At 38.0% G+C, this 23,434-nt stretch overlaps 2 protein-coding genes across 3 annotated transcripts in view; one reads left to right on the top strand and one right to left on the bottom strand.

The window, feature by feature from the left end:
• The window catches only part of LOC115226739, a 173,053-nt gene that overhangs the window by 24,704 nt on the left and 124,915 nt on the right, over positions 1-23,434 (top strand). The window lies entirely within an intron of this gene.
• Positions 787-22,959, bottom strand: LOC118768597 (zinc finger protein 239-like). Of its 2 annotated transcripts, none has more exons than XM_036515378.1 (3): positions 22,413-22,959; positions 19,281-19,542; positions 787-1,665 (listed from the first exon to the last, which is right to left on the bottom strand). In XM_036515378.1, exons 1-3 carry the CDS (start codon positions 22,662-22,664, stop codon positions 1,019-1,021), a joined length of 1,161 nt encoding a protein of 386 aa, XP_036371271.1. In that variant the 5' UTR covers positions 22,665-22,959; the 3' UTR covers positions 787-1,018. The 2 variants fall into 2 exon arrangements, with proteins under 2 accessions (XP_036371271.1, XP_036371272.1); XM_036515379.1 differs by lacking the exon at positions 22,413-22,959 and adding an exon at positions 19,744-20,400 and having other exon boundaries at positions 19,281-19,577.

Raw genomic sequence — 23,434 nt, forward strand, 5'->3', positions numbered from 1 at the left:
ATATATATATATAATATATATATATATGTATGTGTGTGTATATGTTTGTGTGTCTGTGTTTGTCCCCTAGCATTGCTTGACAACCGATGCTGGTGTGTTTACGTCCCAGTCATTAGCGGTTCGGCAAAAGAGACTGATAGAATAAGTACTGGGCTTACAAAGAATAAGTCCTGGGGTCGATATGCTCGACTAAAGGCAGTGCTCCAGCATGGCCACAGTCAAATGACTGAAACAAGTAAAAGAGTAAAGAGTATAGTAAAGGGTTAAGTCGTCACTTACAGGGAATGTTTTAGCACAAATATCAGTGGGAACACTTCAGCCCTGCCATGATCTCGTTTGTGAGAAGGTAATTTGCTATTTGGAGTGAATGACTTCTTGTATGGATATGTCTGTGATCAGATAAGCGAGAACTCATAGTGAATGATTTCCCCACAGATATCATTGTGATATGGTTTCTCTTCTGTGTGAAAACGTCTGTGAGTTTCTGATTTGTCATTTCGGGAGAATTATTTACCACAGACATCACAGGAATAGGGTGTCTCAATAAATTAGCTTACTATTAAAAGAGAAATATTTGTTACAGATGCCTAGACTGGCTTCCGTGCCAGTAGCACGTAAAATGCACCAATCCGATCGTGGCCGTTGCCAGCCTCCCCTGGCACCTGTGCCGGAGGCACGTAAAGAGCACCCACTACACTCACGGGTGGTTGGCGTTAGGAAGGTCATCCAGCTGTAGAAACACTGCCAGATCAGACTGGGCCTGGTGCAGCCTTCTGGCTTCCCAGATTCCCGGTCGAACCGTCCAACCCATGCTAGCATGGAGAACGGACGTTAAACGATGATGATGATATCAGAGTCACATGGCTTCTCCCCTGTATGGACACCTTCATGAGTTAAAGCACTGATGAAAGAGAAGAGATGTTACAGGAATATGGTGTCTCTCTTGAATGAAAATGTTTGTGAGAAGTTAAGCACTACTTTGAGAGAAGGACTTACTACAAATGATACGGTTTCTATCCTATATGAACATGTATACGAGTACACCACAGTGATAAGGCCTCTCGCCGGCATGAATACGTTTGTGACATTTTAAAACACTTTGGTCTGAGAATGATGTACCACAGATATCACAGTGATAGGGCTTCTCTGCTGTATGAACACGTATGTGCCTAGTGAAGCTACCTTTTTGAGAGAATGATTTACCACAAGTGTCACAGTGAAATGGCTTCTCTCCTGTGTGAACACGTTGGTGTATAGTCAAGTTATTACTTTGAGAGAAATATTTACCACAGATGTCACAGTGAAATGGCTTCTCTCCTGTATGAACACGTATGTGAGACTCCAAGGCATTTTGCTGAGAGAATGATGTACTGCAGACATTACAGTGAAACGGCTTTTCTCCAGTATGAACACACTTATGTGAAGTCAAGCTACCTTTCTGAGGGAATGATATACCACAAATGTCACAGTCATATGGCTTATCTCCTATATGAATACGTTGGTGTTTGGTCAAGCTGTCTTTTCCCCGGAATGATTTATTAGAGATGTCACAGTGAAATGGCTTCTCTCCTGTAAGAAAACTCTTGTGAGAATCTAAAGAACTCCGCTGAGAGAATGATGTACCACAGACATCACAGTGAAATGGCTTCTCTCCTGTATGAATATGCTTGTGTATAGATAAACTACCATTTTGAGAGAATGATTTAGAACAGATGTCACAGTGATATGGCTTCTCTCCAGTATGAATGCGTTTGTGTTGAGTCAGTGAAACATTTATAGAGAATGATTTACCACAAGTGTCACAGTGAAATGGCTTCTCCCCTCTATGAACACGTATATGAGAATTTAAAGCATTGTGGTCAGAGAATGACCTACTACAGACATTACAGTGAAATGGTTTCTGTCCTGTATGAATACGTTTGTGTCTAGTCAAGTTACAACTCTGAGAGAATGATTTATCACAAATGTCACAGTGATAGGGCTTCTCTCCTCTATGAATATGTTTGTGCGTATTCAAGCTGCTCTTTTGAGAGAAAGACTTTTTACAGACATCACACTCATGTGACAATTTTTGTCTCTCTTTTTCTCTATTTTCTGGAAAAATCAGTTTCTTTATTTTCTCACTCTTTTCCATTATTTTACTTCAAAAATCACAGTATATAATCTTTTTACACCTTTTTGATTTTATAGTCTTTTGTTTCCAAATACTTCGACTGCTCTATTTCTGTCCATTATCACCTTTGTCCAAAAGTTCTTTAGTAAATTTATCCAAGTTTAATTTGCACAAAGACTCATCTTGTAGACACTCCAGCCAGTGATGTCCAGAAGGTTTGCTAATAACACATTTCAGAGTAAATATATCAGAGGAATTCCACCATAGATTTATAGAAACATTCTTATATATCTGTTCTGTACAATATTTCCATTTTGGTCTTTGAAAGATGATAAATAATGAGAATGTATCTTCAGTTATGCCAATGTCATCTGATATTCTGAAATAATAAAGAAACAACAGTGTAAGATAGAGAGGCTACTTAAAAAAATACAGATTCAACATTACTAAAGAGATAAACACAAGAAATAAACATTTAACTGAACAACAGAACTTTCTAATTTATTAGAATTTACATGAGAAAATCTTCTGTGAAGCTAACAGATTTCTAAACTCCAGCTACACATTCAGACACACATATATATATATATATACTTTTCCTTGTGTCAGTTGTTTTGGCTGTGGCCATACTGGAGCATAACCTTAGAGGGTTTTAGTTGATCAAATCAACCCTAGGACTTCATTTTTGAGCCTAGTACTTATATTGGCCTCTTTTGTGAAACCACTAAATTATGGGGACATAAACACACCAACACTGGTTATCAAGTGTTGGTGGGGCGTCAAACAGTCACAAAGACACACACACATATATAACTCTGAACTCTCTCTTTTAATTGTTTCAGTCATTTGACTGCGGCCATGCTGGAGCACCGCCTTTAGTCGAGCAAATCGACCCCGGGACTTATTCTTTGTAAGCCAAGTACTTATTCTGTCGGTCTCTTTTGCCGAACCGCTAAGGGACGGGGACGTAAACACACCAGCATCAGTTGTCAAGCGATATTGGAGGGGCAAACACAGACACACAAACACACACATATATATATACATATATACGACAGGCTTCTTTCAGTTTCCGTCTACCAAATCCACTCACAAGGCATTGGTCGGCCCGGGGCTATAGCAGAAGACACTTGCCCAAGATGCCACGCAGTGGGACTGAACCCGGAACCATGTGGTTGGTTAGCAAGCTACTTACCACACAGCCACACCTGCGCCTATGTATAACACACATAAATAATCATTAATATATACTATATATATATATATTGGGCTTCTTTCAGTTTCTATCTACCAAATCCAATCACAAGGATTTGGTCGGCTAATGTCTTGTATAAAATACTTGCCTAAGTAGGTTCGCAGGGGACTGAACCTGGAACCATATATATATATGCTTACACGTTAATATATATGTATGTGTATATATATACATGTGTGTGTATGTGAAGGTATTGGGGTTAGTGGTGTGAGCAATCAGCCCCTAATAAGGTCATAATTCCAATTCCCAGCAGCGTGCTGTGTTGTTGAGCAAGACATGTTGCTCCGGGTTCACTCAGCTGACAAAACTGAATTGTACCAGTAATTTGAAGGGCCAGCCTTATCACATGGTCACATGCTTAATATGTGAGAGCTCCGTTATGGGTGAGCGTGTCTGTGGGGTGCTCAGCCACTTAAATGTTAATTTGAAGAGTAGGCTGTTGTGTTGATTGGAATTAGAAAAGCCTGACAGGGAAAGAGGGGTCATTATCCCATTGTAGGAAGGTAAAGGGGACTACCACAACTGCAACAATAAAAAGGGCTGTTTCTCTCCTCTCAGCAGTCAGGTTTCCCACCAAAGAGGTCAATACTGAAAACGCAAGGACTTTAAAGGCTGAAGGAAAAAATACCAAAAAAAAACAAAAGAAATAAATTACTCATTTTGCCCCACTTACTTATTTTTGTTCCCTTTCTCTATATCAAGAGATAAACATTCGATGCAGAAAGTGGTGTAGATGTTCTTCGGTTTCTATTTGGCTGTCTTCATATTTATTATGGTTGAATGAGATATTCCCACAAAGATATTATATTTAAATTGACCTAATATGTTGGGACTGACATGTGCCCTTCATTTTACCATCTTACAAACAATAACTCTGAGCACCTTTTCGAACTCCACCTGTCTAACACCCGTGGACATGTTTATAAAATCAGAAAACAGCACAGCTCTCATGACTTTAGGAAACATTTTTTCACGCTGAGAGTTGCTGAAGCATGGAACAAACTGCCGGCATCAGTTGTTAGTTGTTGGAGCACTGCATCCTTCAAAACTTCCATGCTTCCTGAGATTCGCCAACACTACACCTGATTTTCTCCCCTCCATATACACGCAAGCATGTATCTGACTCATACATTGTTCGCTTCCCAGACATTTGTACATCACTGCATACACTTCATTACACACTTTTGACAAGTTGTGGTGCACCTGAACACTGTATACAATAATTTCATTATTATAACTTAAACCTGATTTCTTTTACTACTTGCTGTTGATAAAATGACAAGAGCGGTCAAATACCTTTCCTGGAGACGTATTAAAGCGTCAATTCCAAAGATATTTTCATTTGGTTCTCGTTCATTTTTCCAAATTCAATTCCATATAAATACTTGAGAGTAATTTCCCTTCGTCATAAAAGATCCAGGTGATTAAACGGGAAGGCGGCCCTAAATTCCGGTCTGAAAGCTATGTCCCACAGAGATGACAAGAATTAAAGCACCTCTCTGTTTCGTTCAGACAAATCTGAAGCTAGTACAAGACTTATGACGGCATTCCTTCGACATAACTCGACAAAAATCAAAACATTTCACTTCGGATATTTCCGTGGAAGCAAATGACAGTTCGATTCTGTTTGGAAATTTGCGGATTTTACATACACACATGAAACGGGTGTAGAACGAATATGCAAGGCTTTCTTTCTTCGAGGTTATACCCTTATGACTTCTGGTCATTATCGAGGAAAGCAACGTCGGGTATCTTTAATTTTACAACAAGAACTGTATGTGGGAATGAGTAGCTTCCAGAAAGCACGCGATCCACTAAGTAAAAATTGGAAAAAAAGGCCCAGGATTTCATAACATCCCACGGAAGTTTCCAGAAATGTCCATTAGAATAATTCTGGCTAAAACCTACAATAATTTCAGTTTAAATCTTTCTAACCAATGTCATAATGGTGAGAAAATAAGGAGAAATTACTCATTTTGCCCCGCTTACTTATTTCGTCCCCTTCCTTGTATCAAGAAACGAACATTCGATAAATTATAATAAAACATTCGTTTCTCAACATTTCTGGGGTTGGAGTTTATTTTAAGAATATTTCTCCAACTAAAACACACAACAAACAAACGTGGAAACGATGGAGCGTGTAGAAGGTTGCCGCCATAGCTAGAAATAGCAGCCAAATGTGGAACAAAATCTGATACACAAAGTATTGAAAGATTAAATGTTTCCATTGTTTAATACTTACGGAAATGTCTTTATAAAGGATGGTGTTGTTGTTGTTGTTATGAGGGCGTCGGGTGGTAGAGAAATGTTTTAGAAATGTATTGCCGAGTGAATTAATAGAAATTCTGGCGCCAAACAAGCTTGTCAAGATGTAATGAATAGAAGCGGAAATAGGCTTAGTGCGCATGCGTATGTAATAGGTGTGTGTGATATTCACATTTTGGCACAAGGCCAGCAATTTCAGGGGAGGGGAGGGTGCGTAAGTCGATTGCCGCGGACCTCAGTTGTTAACTGGTATTTATTTTATTGAACCCCAGCAAAAAGGTGAAAGGCAAACTTTATTTCGATCTTTTCGCTTTGACCGGCAGATTTTTAAAATAATTTCCACGTAACTAAACACTTTTAAACTTCGTATACTGGTAGAATGTGTTTATAAAACAACCTTTTTCTCTTGGCTTTCTTGAGAAAATTCTGTAGTTTGTAAGCTAATTGTTGTTTAATTTCTTGCATTTCGGCAATTTCAACCAATCAATGACGTCTATTGAGGTGAATTCAATTTCTGCCGTAAACATTTTCTGGCGGTGTCATATGAAAATGTCCCTGTTATTTATGAGAAAAAAGATACCCTGTGGCCATAAACTGAGGGGTCACTCGTAAACAGAGCTGGATAACAAAAGTGTTCCCTCTTTAGTGTCCACCCATAATTATGACCCTAGTTTCGATCTATTGCATTTCAATCTGTTTTAGGGTTAGGGTTAGGGTTAGATTTGGGTGAGGGTTAGGATTAGGGGTGGGGGGAAGGGTATCTTTTTTTCTTCAGGAATGTAAATAAACCCAATCTGTTTCTTAAATGAATATATAATATGTAATGTGTGTATCTGTGCAACAGAGAGGGAAATTAAAACTGCTTCTGTTGTGAACTTAGAATATGTGTTATTAATAAAAGTTTAATAACGATAATCTTTTATTCATACGAACTTCACTGATACGCAAATATGTCATAAATAACAGTGACAAATTCGTATGACACGGCCAGAAAATGTTGTTGACACACTTATGGCAGAAATTGAATTCACCTCGATAGACGTTTGTAATCTATGACATTTGGAAGATATTTATATCAAATTTCATTTAGAAAAACCCACTTTCCTAAAAGTTATGAGGCAAAAACTTGCATCTTGTGAATTTTCCCAACTACTCACCTGTTGCTTTCCGCGCATTTTTGTTTTCATATTCCTTTCCTACACATTTTTTTACACCTGTTGCACAATTTTTTCTTTTTTTTCCCTTTCCTGGTAATATTGTAAACATTAATCAAAGACCCTTTTGCAGAAAGTGTGCGTGAAGTTTCTGAAAATTTGCAAACGTTAGGTTTTGTTTCTCGTAAATTTCAGAGAAAATAAGAAAATATTCTATAGCTACTTTCCAGAGTGTGTAGATTAGATTATATTGGACTTTAATAACAAAAATTCAAGAAATCTGGTTGGCTCCTATACATGATGGCTGCCCCCTCGTTATCGAGTATGGCCATTGCACGAAGCTTAACTGTTACCGGTGCTGTGATCAGATGTGACTTTTTAGCCCAGCTAAAGATCTACAATGTCTTGTACAGAATTGGCAGCCAAAACCTTTACCGGCAATAGCCGGCTGTAGTTGTAACTGGGCTTCATGTACCTTTGCATGTCGTTTAAGTCCTCCTGCCGAATTACTCTCTCTTCCACATGCCTGACAGATATATGATTAGAATGGTGTGTTACACCACCACCACCAGTGGCCAGGTTGTCACTCATTTGTCTTGCTTTATGACTACGAACATGACACTTGAGTCCAGCTTTACTGAGGCAGGGTCTTGCACAGACACTGCATGTCAGCATCATAGGAAGACCCTATACCCTATAGGCTCCTATACATACATAGGAAGACCCTATACCCTATAGGCTCTTATACATACATCACAATTTTTTTCGAAATTTCTAGTTTTATTGTAAGGTATGTGTTAGTAAGTATAGATCTCATCTTGCATAAGAAAATCTGATATAATTGTAATCTACACCATCTGAAGGGCATTTCTAGAAAATTTCCTGAAGAATTACCTATTTTTCGGAATGTTATGATGAAAGAAATGCAACAAGTGTTCTTTCCCGAAACACATACGCCACCCTCAGAAAATACATTTTCTAAACAAATTCTGAGATAATCAGAATCTACATTATCTGAATAGTATTTATAGGCGCAGGAGTGGCGGTGGGTGTGGTAAGTAGCTTGCTAACCAACCACATGGTTCCGGGTTCAGTCCCACTGCGTGGCATCTTGGGCAAGTGTCTTCTGCTATAGCCCCGGGCCGACCAAAGCCTTGTGAGTGGATTTGGTAGACGGAAACTGAAAGAAGCCGTCGTCGTATATATGTATATATATATATATATATATATGTATATATGTATATATATCTGTATGTGTGTATGTTTTGTGTCTGTGTTTGTCTGTTAGCATTGCTTGACAACCGATGCTGGTGTGTTTACGTCCCCGTAACTTAGCGGTTCGGCAAAAGAGACCGATAGAATAAGTACTGGGCTTACAAAGAATAAGTCCCGGGGTCGATTTGCTCGACTAAAGGCGGTGCTCCAGCATGGCCGCAGTCAAATGACTGAAACAAGTAAAAGAGTAAAAAGAGAGAGTATAGAAAGTTTAATTAAAAATTATCACTTTCTGTGGAAGTTGTGAGGAAACAAAGGGGGGGCGGGGCATACATTTGTAGGTGGGCTGGAATTTGAACTCAAATGGACGAAATACTGCTTAGCATTTTCATTGCAGATAGCAGGGTCACACAAATGACCCCTGTGTCAGTGGCACGTAAATGCACCCATTACACTCTTGGAAAAGTTGGCATCCAGCTGTTGAAACCCTGCCAAATAAGACTGGAGTCAGGTGCTGCCTTCCATTTCACTAGCCCCACTCCAACCCAATCCATCATGGACAACAGATGTTAAAAGATGATATATATATATATATATATATATATATATATATATATATAGAGAGAGAGAGAGAGAGAGAGAGAGAAGAGAGAGATATAAGAAAATTATTGACAAACATCCTTACAGCTGTTTCAATTACGGATGTTCAGAAAATTAATAAAATTAAAAATCATTGGGAAGTCGAATTTCCTCTGCAGTCATTTACTCAATAAATCAGTAATTGAATGCCTATTTTCTATAACGAGATTCGACTTTCAAATAATCTTTAATTTTATTGATTACTTTTCTGAAGGTTTGGAATCGAAACAGCTGTAAGGGATGTTTGTCATTTTTCAATTCAAAAATAATAACTTATTAATTACCTCTCTATCTTCTTACAATGAATAAATATATATAAACCACGGTTTATATAGTTGCTTGCAGTTGAGTATTAAATGTAATGATCAACATTCCTTGTATCGGTAACTAACCAGTGCTTTCATAGGATTTTGCTATCCCTTAATGAGGTTTCTAACCTTATTGTATATATATATATATATATATATATATATATATATATATATATATATATATATATATCTATATATATATATATAGGTATATATTTATAGACATCATCATCATCATTGTTCGAGACAATGGAATTTACTGTGTTTCGCCAGACTTCACGGTCCATCATAGCATTACGGATGGTCCTGTTGCTGGATGCCTGTATCCCTGGAGATTACATCAGGGTAGGAGAGTGTGCGCCCTCTGGTATCGCAAGCAGATGGCTTCCAGAGGAGAAGAGTAGAAATTCCCTCGTTTTCAGCTCTACAACAATGTCCAGCCAACTGGACTCTTCTACTTTCACAAGAGATGACACAGGTGGTAGTTTCCCATATATTTGCACTTTGGTTGGATGACGCTTCCACCAGAGATTTTGATTTTTACAGACATACACATACAAGCACAAGGGTGTTGTCTATAAGGACTTTGCACGTAGGAGTAACTTCATCACCACACACCACTGCCATGGGCTGTAATCTTCTCAACCGTATTCTACCCTCCCACTTCAACGGGTCCAATATTAAACTGCTTCCCTTTTTCATATCATTCCCATTGTTTCAATACCCCAACCCATTTTCATTTACCCAAAGAACTGCACCCCTCATGAACCCTCCCACCCGTACCCCATATTCTTCTTCTTGTCCACTTCAATACAGATTCAGCTCAGCATATATTGACCTCATCCAGTTGCTCTTAACCCTTTTGTCACTAACTCGGCCAGCCCCGGCTCTGGCTCTGTGGTAAAATGTCTTCTTTTCGTAAGTTCTGAATTAAAATCTTCCACCAAACCTTAGTCACAATTTATATTCCTAACACTAGCTTAATGATAACTAAGTTATTTTACTAAATTCTTTGTTATATTCAAAATAATTGAAAGAAACTCAGAGCATCTCAAAATAAATACAGTAACGAAGGAGTTAATTTTGCATCATCTTTGTTTGTGTTGCTGTGTGTTTCTTTCATCTTTTAATTCTTTCAGTCATTTGGCTGTGGCCATGCTGGGGCACCGCCTCGAAGAGATTTTATTCAAATAAATCCACCCTAGTACTTGTCTTTTTGTTAAGCCTGGTGCATATTCTATCAGTCCCTTTTGCTGAACTGCTATGTCACGAGAACGCACACAGACCACCACCAGTTGTCAAGCAATACTGAAAGACAAACACAAAGATGTATATAGATACGTATATATATATATATATATATATATAATGAGTGTTGGTTATGAGTTTTATTTAAGTTAGCTGTGGCTGGTTCATCTTGATGTAGCTGTGTGTTGGTTCTGCATTAACTGGTCTAGTCTGTCTGCCTGGGGTTACCTTTATATAAACAAATGACAAGAAGAACCAGGTAAATTCAATGCAACTGTTTTTTATTACAACCCTTTATAAAAATACATGGCAAATGTCTTACAAATTGTGAAGTAACAGGTTTTGCAAGCTTTAACGAACTCTATCTGGAACAGTGGGAGTTGTATCACAGTTGAAATTCTGTAGCATTTTCATGGCTTGGTTCTGTTTGTTGTGCAGCATCGGTTATTCCGATCTCATCTCTCCTTTCTTCTCTCCGCTAAAGGCGTGAGGGACCATTCCTTATGTAATGACTTGTGGACAGGAAGAGAATTTTTCTGTACTGGGATAAAAACTGTTGCTCAAACACCGGTTGGGTGGATAAGGCCCTTTGACATTTGGAACAGATTTAGTCCAACCCTAATCGCATGATCAATGTTGACAATACTGAAATACACACATCATCCAATGTCCGTTGTCCATTTTGGCGTGGGTTGCATAGTTTGACCAGGGTTGGCAAGCAGGAAGGCTGGACCGGACACTAATCTAAGTTGGCATGATTGCTACGGATGAATACTCTTCCTAACACCAACCACTCTGAGAGTGTAATGGATGCCTTAGACCACCAACACCAGTCTCTGCCACAACACCAATTTCGCTTGGCTTGATAGGTCTTCTTCTCAGTTGACCTCGGTGCCACACAGTTTCATAACAAGATTCAAAATCTGGAAAAAGCTACTTCTATTAAAAAAAGGAACCCACAGTCTTTTTACGTGTTGTGACATAAACTACAGAGTTGGGAGATGGTTGCCACACACTGTTCTACCTCCTCTCTGGTGTGAATACATTTACAGTTAGAAAGATTGTCCCTTTTATTTTTTCTTCTTTGGCATAGAAGGAACTCTTACAATTACAGCAATTCCCAATTCCCTGATGAATAGCTTGGTTATTGCCATGGAGAAAGCCCACAACAGTACCACCAATTTAGGAGGAGCTGAAAATGCTTATGGTTCTTAAAATGGTCACATTGGTAGTCATACATCTATACCAATAGTTATACATTTAGTTAACACCAAAAGTACTGAGCAGTCATTTATCACTACTTACAGAAAATGTTTCACAACAGATGTTACAGTGATACGACTTCTATCCTGTATGAACAGGTTTGTGAGAATTGAAAGCAACTTGCAGGGAGAAGTATCTACCACAGACATCACATCGATAAGGCTTCTCTCCAGTATGAATACATTTGTGTCTAGTTAATGTAATGCTTACAGAGAATTATTTACCACAGATGTCACACTGGAATGGTTTCTCCCCTGTATGAATACGTTTGTGTCTAGTCAAGCTACCTTTTTGGAAGAATGATTTACCACAGATGTCACAATGAAATGGCTTCTTCCCTGTATGAATACGTTGGTGTGTAGTCAAGTTATTACGTTGAGGGAATGATTTACCACAGATGTCACAGTGAAATGGCTTCTCCCCTGTATGAATACGTTGGTGTGTAGTCAAGTTATTACGTTGAGGGAATGATTTACCACAGATGTCACAGTGAAATGGCTTCTCCCCTGTATGAATACGTTGGTGTGTAGTCAAGTTATTACGTTGAGGGAATGATTTACCACAGATGTCACAGTGAAATGGCTTCTCCCCTGTATGAATACGTTGGTGTGTAGTCAAGTTATTACGTTGAGGGAATGATTTACCACAGATGTCACAGTGAAATGGCTTCTCCCCTGTATGAATACGTTGGTGTGTAGTCAAGTTATTACGTTGAGGGAATGATTTACCACAGATGTCACAGTGAAATGGCTTCTCCCCTGTATGAATACGTTGGTGTGTAGTCAAGTTATTACGTTGAGGGAATAATTTACCACAGATGTTACAGTGAAATGGCTTCTTCTCTATATGAATACGTTGGTGTGTAGCCAAGTTATTACGTTGAGGGAATGATTTACCACAGATGTCACAGTGAAATGGTTTCTCCCATGCATGAATACGTTGGTGTGTAGTCAAGTTATTACGTTGATGGAATGATTTACCACAGATGTCACAGTGAAATGGCTTCTCCCTGTATGAATACGTTTGTGTGTAGTCAAGTTATTACGTTGAGGGAATGATTTACCACAGATGTCACAGTGAAATGGCTTCTTCCCTGTATGATACGTTTGTGTCTAGTCAAGTTACTTTTTTGAGAGAATGATTTACCACAGATGTCACAGTGAAATGGCTTCTCCCCTGTATGAATACGTTGGTGTGTAGTCAAGTTATTACGTTGAGGGAATGATTTACCACAGATGTCACAGCGAAATGGCTTCTCCCCTGTATGAATACGTTTGTGTGTTGTCAAGTTATTACTTTGAGGGAATGATTTACCACAGATGTCACAGTGAAATGGCTTCTCCCCTGTATGAATACGTTGGTGTGTAGTCAAGTTATTACTTTGAGGGAATGATTTACCACAGATGTCACAGTGAAATGGTTTCTCCCCTGTATGAATACGCTTGTGCATACTTAAGTGACCTTTTCGAGAGAATGACCTTTTACAGACATCACACTCATGGGACAAGTTTTGTCTCCCTTTTCCTCTATTTTCTGGAAAAATCAGTTTCTTTATTTTCTCACTCTTTTCCATTATTTTTCTTCAAAAATCACAGTATATAATCTTTTTACACCTTTTTGATTCTATAGTCTTTTGTTTCCAAATATTTCGACTGCTCTATTTCTGTCCATTATCACCTTTGTCCCAAAGCTCTTTAGTAAATTTATCCAAGTTTAATTTGCACAAAGACTCATCTTGTAGACACTCCAGCCAGTGATGTCCAGAAGGTTTGCTAATAACACCTTTCAGAGTAAATATATCAGAGGAATTCCACTGTAGATTTAGAGAAACAATCTTATATATCTGTTCTCTACAATATTTCCATTTTGGTCTTTAAAAGATGATAAATAATGAGAATGTATCTTCAGTTATGCCGATGTCATCTGATATTCTGAAATAATAAAGAAACAACAGTGTAAGATAGAGAGGCTACTTAAAATATACAGATTCAACATTACTAAAGAGATAAACACAAGAAATAAACATTTAAATGAACAACAGAACTTTCTAATTTATTAAAATTTACATCAGAAAATCTTTTGTGAAGCTAACAGATTTCTAAACTCCAGCTACACATTCACACACACACACATATATTGGGCTTCTTCCAGTTTCTTATTTCTTTACTACCCACAAGGGGCTAAACACAAAGGGGACAAACAAGGACAGTCAAACGGATTAAGTTGATTACATCGACTCCAGTGCGTAAATGGTACTTATTTAATCGACCCCGAAAGGATGAAAGGCAAAGTCAACCCTGGCGGAATTTGAACTCAGAACGTAGCAGCAGACGAAATACCTATTTCTTTACTAGCCACAAGGGGTTAAACACAGAGAGGTCAGATAAATGGATTAAGTCGATTACATCGACCCCAGTGCGTAACTGGTACTTATTTAATCGATCCCAGTGCGTAATTGGTACTTATTTAATCGACCCCGAAAGGCAAAGTCGACCCTGGTGGAATTTTTCTCAATTGTTTTCTCAACATTTCTGGGGTTGGAGATTATTTTAAGAATATTCTCCATCTAAAACACACAACAAACAAACGATGGAGCGTGTAGAAGGTTGCCGCCATAGCTAGAAATAGCAGCCAAATAACCGTAAGATTGCCTAGATAAAGATAAATAGACAGAGATAGGATGAGAGAGATAGAGATAGAGGGAGAGATGGTAGGTCTACTGTTTAGTGCCCCACTGAATTTTTTCCTCATAATTTTCAGAAAAATACATATTATTAACGAAATTTTGAAGAAATACATTTTAAAGTCGTTTTGAATGATAATATTCCTTTTACGGCCTTATTCCGCTGTATTTTGTTTAATAAAATATGTAAGAAAAAAAATGTGGAGCAAGATTTAGATGTTTCAGCTTCATCCGAGCCTACAATTCCGAAAGTAGACACACACCGAAAAGAAACAAACAGATTTTGACAAATTTTCTAAAAGGAAAAACAAATTAAAAGAACATAAAATATGCTTAATTTTTTGTTGCTTCATCGAAATAAAAATTTCTTTACACAAACTTAATTGGAGCTCATTTTTCTCAATAATGTGCTCAAGGTTTTCTCAGTAGGATGTGCTTACTTTGAGATGGTAAATATGTTGTAAAGGTTTATTATTCGTCAAAAAGAAAAAACAATACATTCGTACAAACTTTTGTTGTCCAATAAAACACCCTCCACACAAAGCAAACTTTGTGGGGTTGCCGGTTTAGTCCCTGACAGCCCGACCATGCAAAAGGTTGTACTGGGTTACATGTTACCAGTAGCACTCGAAAGTCACCTGGCACACATATGTATATATATATATATATTGATTTGAAAACCCCACTAAAATGGGAGAAAGCGCAAATACATGATCTAAGTTATATGATGTATAAAAACATGAAATATACAAATAAATATCTGTAAATATAAACCATCCGATTTTCTGAGTACCTCATTTCTTCTAATATAAAATACCTGTACATCATCTCCAAACCTTCCAATATATATATATATATATAAAGCATACCACTGGTATTTGAGTACTCTTTTTTCCACCTTGTTTCACATTTATGTGTTTACTCCGGTATATATATATATATATACATGTATGTATGTATACACATATCCACACAAACTAATCTCTGTTGGTATTCGAGATACTTTCTTCCATTTTGCAGTTTCATGAAACAGTTCATCGAAATAAAAATCACTTTACACAAACTTAATTGGCGCTCATTTTTCTCAATAAAATGCTGCAAGTCTTCTCGATATGAGATCCTAAATAAAGCTGTGTAGGGTTTATACTCATGAAAAGAAAACCAAAAATTCCTTTGAAATGGGAAGGAACGAAAATTTGAGAAATTCTGGAAAAGAAGAAGAATAAAATAAAAGGCTTACCTTAATTATTTGTTGCCTCTTTCCTCGGTCGACATTTGAAAATCTTTGCAAGTTTTGAGAAGATGTCGTCTGCTCTGAAAGTCACGTGACACTTAACACGCGCTTCCCCTCTCCCACTTCCACTTCTATTCTCACTCCCACTTCCACTCTCACTCCTTCCCTTACACGGGGTATGATGTGGGTAGTATACATATGGTGTATATTATATATTATATATATATATATATATGTATGTATGTGTACATATATAATATATATATTATATATATATATATTATATATAATATATATATATATATGTATGTATATATATACGTATATTTATGTCTGTCTGTATGTATCTCTTATTATAATATATATATATAAATAGTGGAACATGCCGTTTTATGGGGTACACTCGCTTTCTCGCTCATAAAGGGCTTAGCCTCACGGCGTATCTTCAGGCTCCAGAATAACTTAAAGAGGTCTCAGGCCAGCTGTGTTTAGGGTCTGAAGATACGCCGTAAGGTTAAAACCCTTATGAGCGAGAAACCCAGGGTAACCTTATAAACCAGCCTACCCCACTATAATATTAACTTAGAGCGCGGTTCTCCTTCGGGTTTATGTATTTCTATAAACGAACCTATACACACATACATACACACATACATACATACATACATACATACATACATACATACATACATATAGACATACATAGATACATACACACACACACACATATATAAAACAGTACTGATGCATCATTATATATATATATATATACAATATATAATCTATATATCTCCATATCTAAATATCTGTATACCAATATACACGTATCTAGGGTTATGGAAAAAAAGGAAAAATTAAGAAATGCGGAAAGTGGGTGCGAAATTTATGAATGCCAATTATTGGCAATTTTCCAGAATTTCCTTATCCGAAAACGGGGTTTTTTGGCAAAAAATAAGAAAAAAAAAGGGAGAAAATTGGGGGTAGGGACGGGGGGAAGTCTTTCCTTCTTTTCTACTCTAGGCACAAGGCCCCAAATTTTTCTTGGGTGGGTGGGGGGGGGGGCAGTCGATTAGATCGATCACCGTACACAACTTGTATTTAATGTATAGACTCCGAAAGGATGAAAGGAAAAGTCGTCCTTGGCGGGATTTGAACTCAAAACAGACAGACGAAATACCGCATGCGCACAATCATACTTCCGTTTCCGTCATCAGCTGAAAAGTGTTCTTGTCATCAATATTTTGTAATATTTACAATTACACATTTATAATAACATGGCTCAACCACCACACACACACTTACAACAACTTCATCCTTTATAAAGAAGAAGATTTCCCTAAGTATTAAACTCGGAAAATATTCAATGTTTTTAAATCTGTAGACGATCGTTTGTTTGTTTTTTTTTGTCTCTTCTGTGTTTTATGGAAGAGAGACATCTTTGATTTGTGCGGGATTTGGCTGCTATTTCTAGCTGTGGATGAGAGATGTTCACGATTTGTTCGAGATTTGGCTGCTATTTCTAGCTATGGATGAGAGACGTTCACGATCTGTTCGAGATTTGGCTGCTATTTCTAGCTGCGGATGAGAGATGTTCACGATCTGTTCGAGATTTGCCGAAATGCTCGAAATTTCAGACGAAATATCTTACAAACTATAGAATTTTCTCAATAAAGCCAAGAGAAAATGATGTTTTATAAACACATTCTACCAGTATACGAAGTTTAAAAGTGTTTAGTTACCTAGAAATTATGTTACAAAGTGCCGTTCAAAAGGAAAAGATCCTTGGCTGCTATTTCTAGAATTATTTCTGCATTAGATTTCCGAATGGGAAATCGGTGTCAGATAGTTGATTCGGTCATTGCTGTTCGTGACTTGACACAAAGAAACTCTATTCTTAGTGAGATTCGAGTCATAACAAATAGCATGACATCGATTATGGAATTCCTTGCGTCTGTAGGACGAATACGAAATTCATCCGAGTGCTACAACGACTGGACGTTCCTGACACCGAGGAAAGGAACGTCCGAAGGAATGATGTGAAAACGTCCGGCTTGCAGGCGCAATCACAGTTTAAGAGAAAATCCATTGGACAGTATTATACTGCTTAATTATACTATGAATTCCATAAAATTCAGTGTATAGTCGGTACTACTAGCGAACAGTGGTCCCGGTGCGCGCAGTCACGCATCCGCACTAGCTAGTCGTAAGTAGTCGATCCTACAACGACTACCTAGCAAAGTAAATAAAACACAAAATAAATAATTTTTGTTAAACAAAGTAAATAAAACACAAAAACACAAAGTAAGGATCGGCTAGTCACGACTAGCTAGCGCGAGTGCCTGCACCGGGACCACTCTTCTTAAGTAGTACCTATCCATGATTTGTGCGAGATTTGGCTGCTATTTCTAGAAATGTAAAGAGAGATGTCTTTGTTTTGTGCGAGATTTGGCTGCTATTTTTAGCAATGGAAGAGAGATGTCTTTGTTTTGGGCGAGATTTGGCTGCTATTTCTAGCAATGTAAAGAGAGATGTCTTTGTTTTGTGCGAGATTTGGCTGCTATTTCTAGCTATGGATGTTATTACCTGCTCTTCTGCAGTTTAATCCAAATAATCTTACACAATGTGAAGGTGTAGCTGTGGTTTACAAATATGTAAGCTACACACAAGATTCTGGGATGTAAATTTTAATACATTAAAAAGTTCAGTTGTTCGGGTAAATGCTTATTTCTAAAGTTTATCTCTGTAGAAATGTTGTCAATTTTCCACTGTTGAATCTGTATTTTGAAAGCAGCTTCTTTATCTTACACTGTTGTTTCTTTATTAGTTCAGAATATCGGATGACATTGGAATAACAGAAGATCTATTCTCAGTATTTATCATCTTTTGAAACTGAAAGAAAATTCTATACAAATTCTATAACACTTTCTATATATATGCTGTGAATTTCTGTGAAATATTTGTTCTAATCTGATGTGATTAGCAAAAGTTTTGCACATCACTGTCTGCAGTGCCGAGAAGATGAGTTTGTGTGCTTGGATACGTTTACATAAATGTTATTAGAGCAGGGAAACAATGGAGAGAAAATCAGGAGTGGAAGAATTTGTGAGATTAAACGATAAGAAGAAAAACAAGAAAAGTATATTTACATTGTGATTTGCCGGTGGTACGTAAGAGAACCACCTGAACGTGGCCGTTGCCAGCGCTGCCCCGACTGGCCCCTGTGCCGGTGGCACGTAAAAAGCACCATCCGATTGTGGTCGTTTGCCAGCCTTGCTTGGCCCCCATGCCGGTGGCACATAAAAAGCACCCTCTACGCTCACGGAGTAGTAGGCGTTAGGAAGGGCATCCAGCCGTAGAAACATTGCCAGATCAGACTGGGCCTGGTGCAGCCTTCTGGCTTCCCAGACCCCAGTTGAACCGTCCAACCCATGCTAGCATGGAAAGCGGACGCTAAACGATGATGATGATGATGAAGTTATCAAGAAACTATATATAAGGAAAATACTAACATAATTATCAAAGGGCAGTACCTATTCTATTGTAGTAAACTCAAGTAAAAGTAGACAATTACTGTAGGGTATCTAAGAAAAATTTACTCACAGAAATTACTGCCTAGGGTGCCACCTATGGTCCACAATGGAGCAAGTCTAAGTAGAGTAGTCTCTCCAATTGGTCAATTACAATTTGAACTGAGGTCACAAGTTAAAACCATTAGAAAGGATTTGTTTGTAAAATAAAATAAGAAAAACGTTAAGGCAGGAGAAGTTAATGATTTACCACAGATATTACAGGAATATGTCTCTCTTGAATGAACATGTTTGTGAGAAGTTTAAGTACTACTTTGATAGAATGATGTACCACAGATATTACAGTGATATGGCTTCTATCCTGTATGGACACATTTGTGTGTAGTCAAGATATTACTTCGAGAGAATGATTTACCACAAATGTGACAATTTAAGGCACTTTGCTGAGAGAATGATGTACCACAGATATCACAATGATATGGCTTCTCTCCTGTATGAATACGTGTATGTCTAGTCAATGTAGCACTTATGGAGAATGACTTGCCACAGAATTCACAGTGAAATGGCCTTTCCCCTGTATAAACACGTATGTGAGAATTTAAAGCACTTCGGTCAGAGAATGATGTACCACAGACATCACAGTGATAAGGCTTCTCTCCTGTATGAAGACGTTTGTGTCTATGCAAGTCACATTTTTGAAAGAATGATTTACTACAGATGTCACAGTGAAATGGCTTCTTCCCCGTATGGAAACGCATGTGTGAATTAAAAGCACTTTGATGAGAGAATGACATAAAACAGACATCACAATGATAAGGTTTCTCCCCTGTATGAATGTTTGTGTGTAGTCAAGCTAATGTTTTTAGAGAAAGATTTCTCACAAATCATCATCATTATCACCGTTACAGTGAAATGGCTTCTCCCCTGTATGAACACTTTGTATGTAAGACTTTAAGGCACTTTGGTCAGAGAATGATGTGCTGCAGACATCACAGTGGTAAGACTTCTCTCTAGTATGAATACGTTTGTGTGTAATCAAGTTACTACACTGAGGGACTGAAGACGTAATCTGAAATAAATTTCTTAATTTCGTTAATGTTTTTACTCAGTAGAGTTAAGTGGGTCGTCATAAACTGGTGTGATAAATAGTGGGTCACGACTCTGAAAGGTTTGGGGACCACTGTTCTAGTGTTAACCGTTTAGCATTTAAACCAGCCACAACTGGCCCAAATATGCTACCTCTTTTATTTTCAAACTAACCAGAGTTGGCCTCTTACACCTACCCTACAATGTTATTCTAAAAATACTCAATCACATCGTCATCACTTGAAAGCTGTGAGTTAATGCAGGACAAATTGAAAATAACGTGAATAAACATCACATTGGACAGAATGAACTACATGGGCGCAGGAGTGGCTGTGTGGTAAGTAGCTTGCTCACCAACCACATGGTTCCGGGTTCAGTCCCACTGCGTGGAATCTTGGGCAAGTGTCTTCTACTATAGCCACAGGCCAACCAATGCCTTGTGAGTGGATCTGGTAGATGGAAACTGAAAGAAGCCTGTCGTATATATGTATGTGTGTGTATATGTTTGTGTGTCTGTGTTTGTCCCCTAGCATTGCTTGACAACCGATGCTAGTGTGTTTACGTGCCCGTCACTTAGTGGTTCGGCAAAAGAGACTGATAGAATAAGTACTGGGCTTACGAAGAATAAGTCCCGGGGTCGATATGCTCGACTAAAGGCAGTGCTCCAGCATGGCCGCAGTCAAATGACTGAAACAAGTAAAAGAGTAAAGAGTATAGTAAAGGGTTAAGTCGTCACTTACAGGGAATGTTTTAGCACAAATATCAGTGGGAACACTTCAGCCCTGCCATGATCTCGTTTGTGAGAAGGTAATTTGCTATTTTGAGTGAATGACTTCTTGTATGGATATGTCTGTGATCAGATAAGCGAGAACTCATAGTGAATGATTTCCCCACAGATATCATTGTGATATGGTTTCTTTTCTGTGTGAATACGTCTGTGAGTTTCTGATTTGTCATTTCGGGAGAATTATTTACCACAGACATCACAGGAATAGGGTGTCTCAATAAATTAGCTTACTATTAAAAGAGAAATATTTGTTACAGATGCCTAGACTGGCTTCCGTGCCGGTGGCACTTAAAAAGCATCATCCAAATAGTGGCCGATGCCAGCGCTGCCCTGACTGGCTTCCGTGCCAGTAGCACGTAAAATGCACCAATCTGATCGTGGCCGTTGCCAGCCTCCCCTGGCACCTGTGCCGGTGGCACGTAAAGAGCACCCACTACACTCACGGAGTGGTTGGCGTTAGGAAGGGCATCCAGCTGTAGAAACACTGCCAGATCAGACTGGAGCCTGGTGCAGCCTTCTGGCTTCCCAGATTCCCGGTCGAACCGTCCAACCCATGCTAGCATGGAGAACGGACGTTAAACGATGATGATGATGATGATGTCACAGTCACATGGCTTCTCACCTGTATGGACACCTTCATGAGTTAAAGCACTGATGAAAGAGAAGAGATGTTACAGGAATATGGTGTCTCTCTTGAATGAAAATGTTTGTGAGAAGTTAAGCACTACTTTGAGAGAAGGATTTACTACAAATGATACAGTTTCTATCCTATATGAACATGTATACGAGTACACCACAGTGATAAGGCCTCTCGCCGGCATGAATACGTTTGTGACATTTTAAAACACTTTGGTCTGAGAATGATGTACCACAGATATCACAGTGATAGGGCTTCTCTGCTGTATGAACACGTAAGTGCCTAGTGAAGCTACCTTTTTGAGAGAATGATTTACCACAAGTGTCACAGTGAAGTGGCTTCTCTCCTGTGTGAACACGTTGGTGTATAGTCAAGTTATTACTTTGAGAGAAATATTTACCACAGATGTCACAGTGAAATAGCTTCTCTCCTGTATGAACACGTATGTGAGACTCCAAGGCATTTTGCTGAGAGAATGATGTACTGCAGACATTACAGTGAAACGGCTTTTCTCCAGTATGAACACGTTTGTGTGAAGTCAAGCTACCTTTCTGAGGGAATGATATACCACAAATGTCACAGTCATATGGCTTATCTCCTATATGAATACGTTGGTGTTTGGTCAAGCTGTCTTTTCCCCGGAATGATTTATCACAGATGTCACAGTGAAATGGCTTCTCTCCTGTATGAAAACGCTTGTGAGAATCTAAAGAACTCCGCTGAGAGAATGATGTACCACAGACATCACAGTGAAATGGCTTCTCTCCTGTATGAATATGCTTGTGTATAGATAAACTACCATTTTGAGAGATTGATTTAGAACAGATGTCACAGTGATATGGCTTCTCTCCAGTATGAATACGTTTGTGTTGAGTCAGTGAAACATTTATAGAGAATGATTTACCACAAGTGTCACAGTGAAATGGCTTCTCCCCTGTATGGACACGTATATGAGAATTTAAAGCATTGTGGTCAGAGAATGACCTACTACAGACATTACAGTGAAATGGTTTCTCTCCTGTATGAATACGTTTGTGTCTAGTCAAGTTACAACTCTGAGAGAATGATTTATCACAAATGTCACAGTGATAGGGCTTCTCTCCTCTATGAATATGTTTGTGCGTATTCAAGCTGCTCTTTTGAGAGAAAGACTTTTTACATACATCACACTCATGTGACAATTTTTGTCTCCCTTTTCCTCTATTTTCTGGAAAAATCAGTTTCTTTTTTTTCTCACTCTTTTCCATTATTTTACTTCAAAAATCACAGTATATAATCTTTTTACACCTTTTTGATTCTATAGTCTTTTGTTTCCAAATATTTCGACTGCTCTATTTCTGTCCATTATCACCTTTGTCCCAAAGTTCTTTAGTAAATTTATCCAAGTTTAATTTGCACAAAGACTCATCTTGTAGACACTCCAGCCAGTGATGTCCAGAAGGTTTGCTAATAATACATTTCAGAGTAAATATATCAGAGGAATTCTGCCATAGATTTATAGAAACAATCTTATATATCTGTTCTGTACAATATTTCCATTTTGGTCTTTGAAAGATGATAAATAATGAGAATGTATCTTCAGTTATGCCAATGTCATCTGATATTCTGAAATAATAAAGAAACAGTGTAAGATAGAGAGGCTACTTAAAAAAATACAGATTCATCATTTCTATAGAGATAAACTCTAGAAATAAACATTTAACTGAACAACAGAACTTTCTAATTTATTAGAATTTACATCAGAAAATCTTCTGTGAAGCTAACATATTTTTAAACTCCAGCTACACATTCACACACACACACACACACACACACACATATATATATATATATACTTTTCCTTGTGTCAGTTGTTTTGGCTGTGGCCATACTGGAGCATAACCTTAGAGAGTTTTAGTTGATCAAATCAACCCTAGGACTTCATTTTTGAGCCTAGTACTTATATTGGCCTCTTTTGTGAAACCACTAAATTATGGGGACATAAACACACCAACACTGGTTATCAAGTGTTGGTGGG

Source organism: Octopus sinensis, linkage group LG30, assembly GCF_006345805.1.
Source record: "Octopus sinensis linkage group LG30, ASM634580v1, whole genome shotgun sequence".
NCBI lineage: Eukaryota > Metazoa > Mollusca > Cephalopoda > Octopoda > Octopodidae > Octopus > Octopus sinensis.

What these genes read in the sequence shown, in the direction of transcription:
- LOC118768597 (XM_036515378.1), bottom strand. Translation starts at nt 22,664, where the DNA reads ATGGAAAAGAGTGAGAAAAAAAAGAAACTGATTTTTCCAGAAAATAGA. An exon ending in AGAAACCATTTCACTGTAAT is followed by an intron (nt 19,543 to 22,412) that starts GTCTGTAGTAGG and finishes TATCACTGTGAT; the next exon opens with GTCTGTGGTACATCATTCTC. An exon ending in TATCTTGACTACACACAAAT is followed by an intron (nt 1,666 to 19,280) that starts GTGTCCATACAG and finishes CTATACACAAGC; the next exon opens with ATATTCATACAGGAGAGAAG.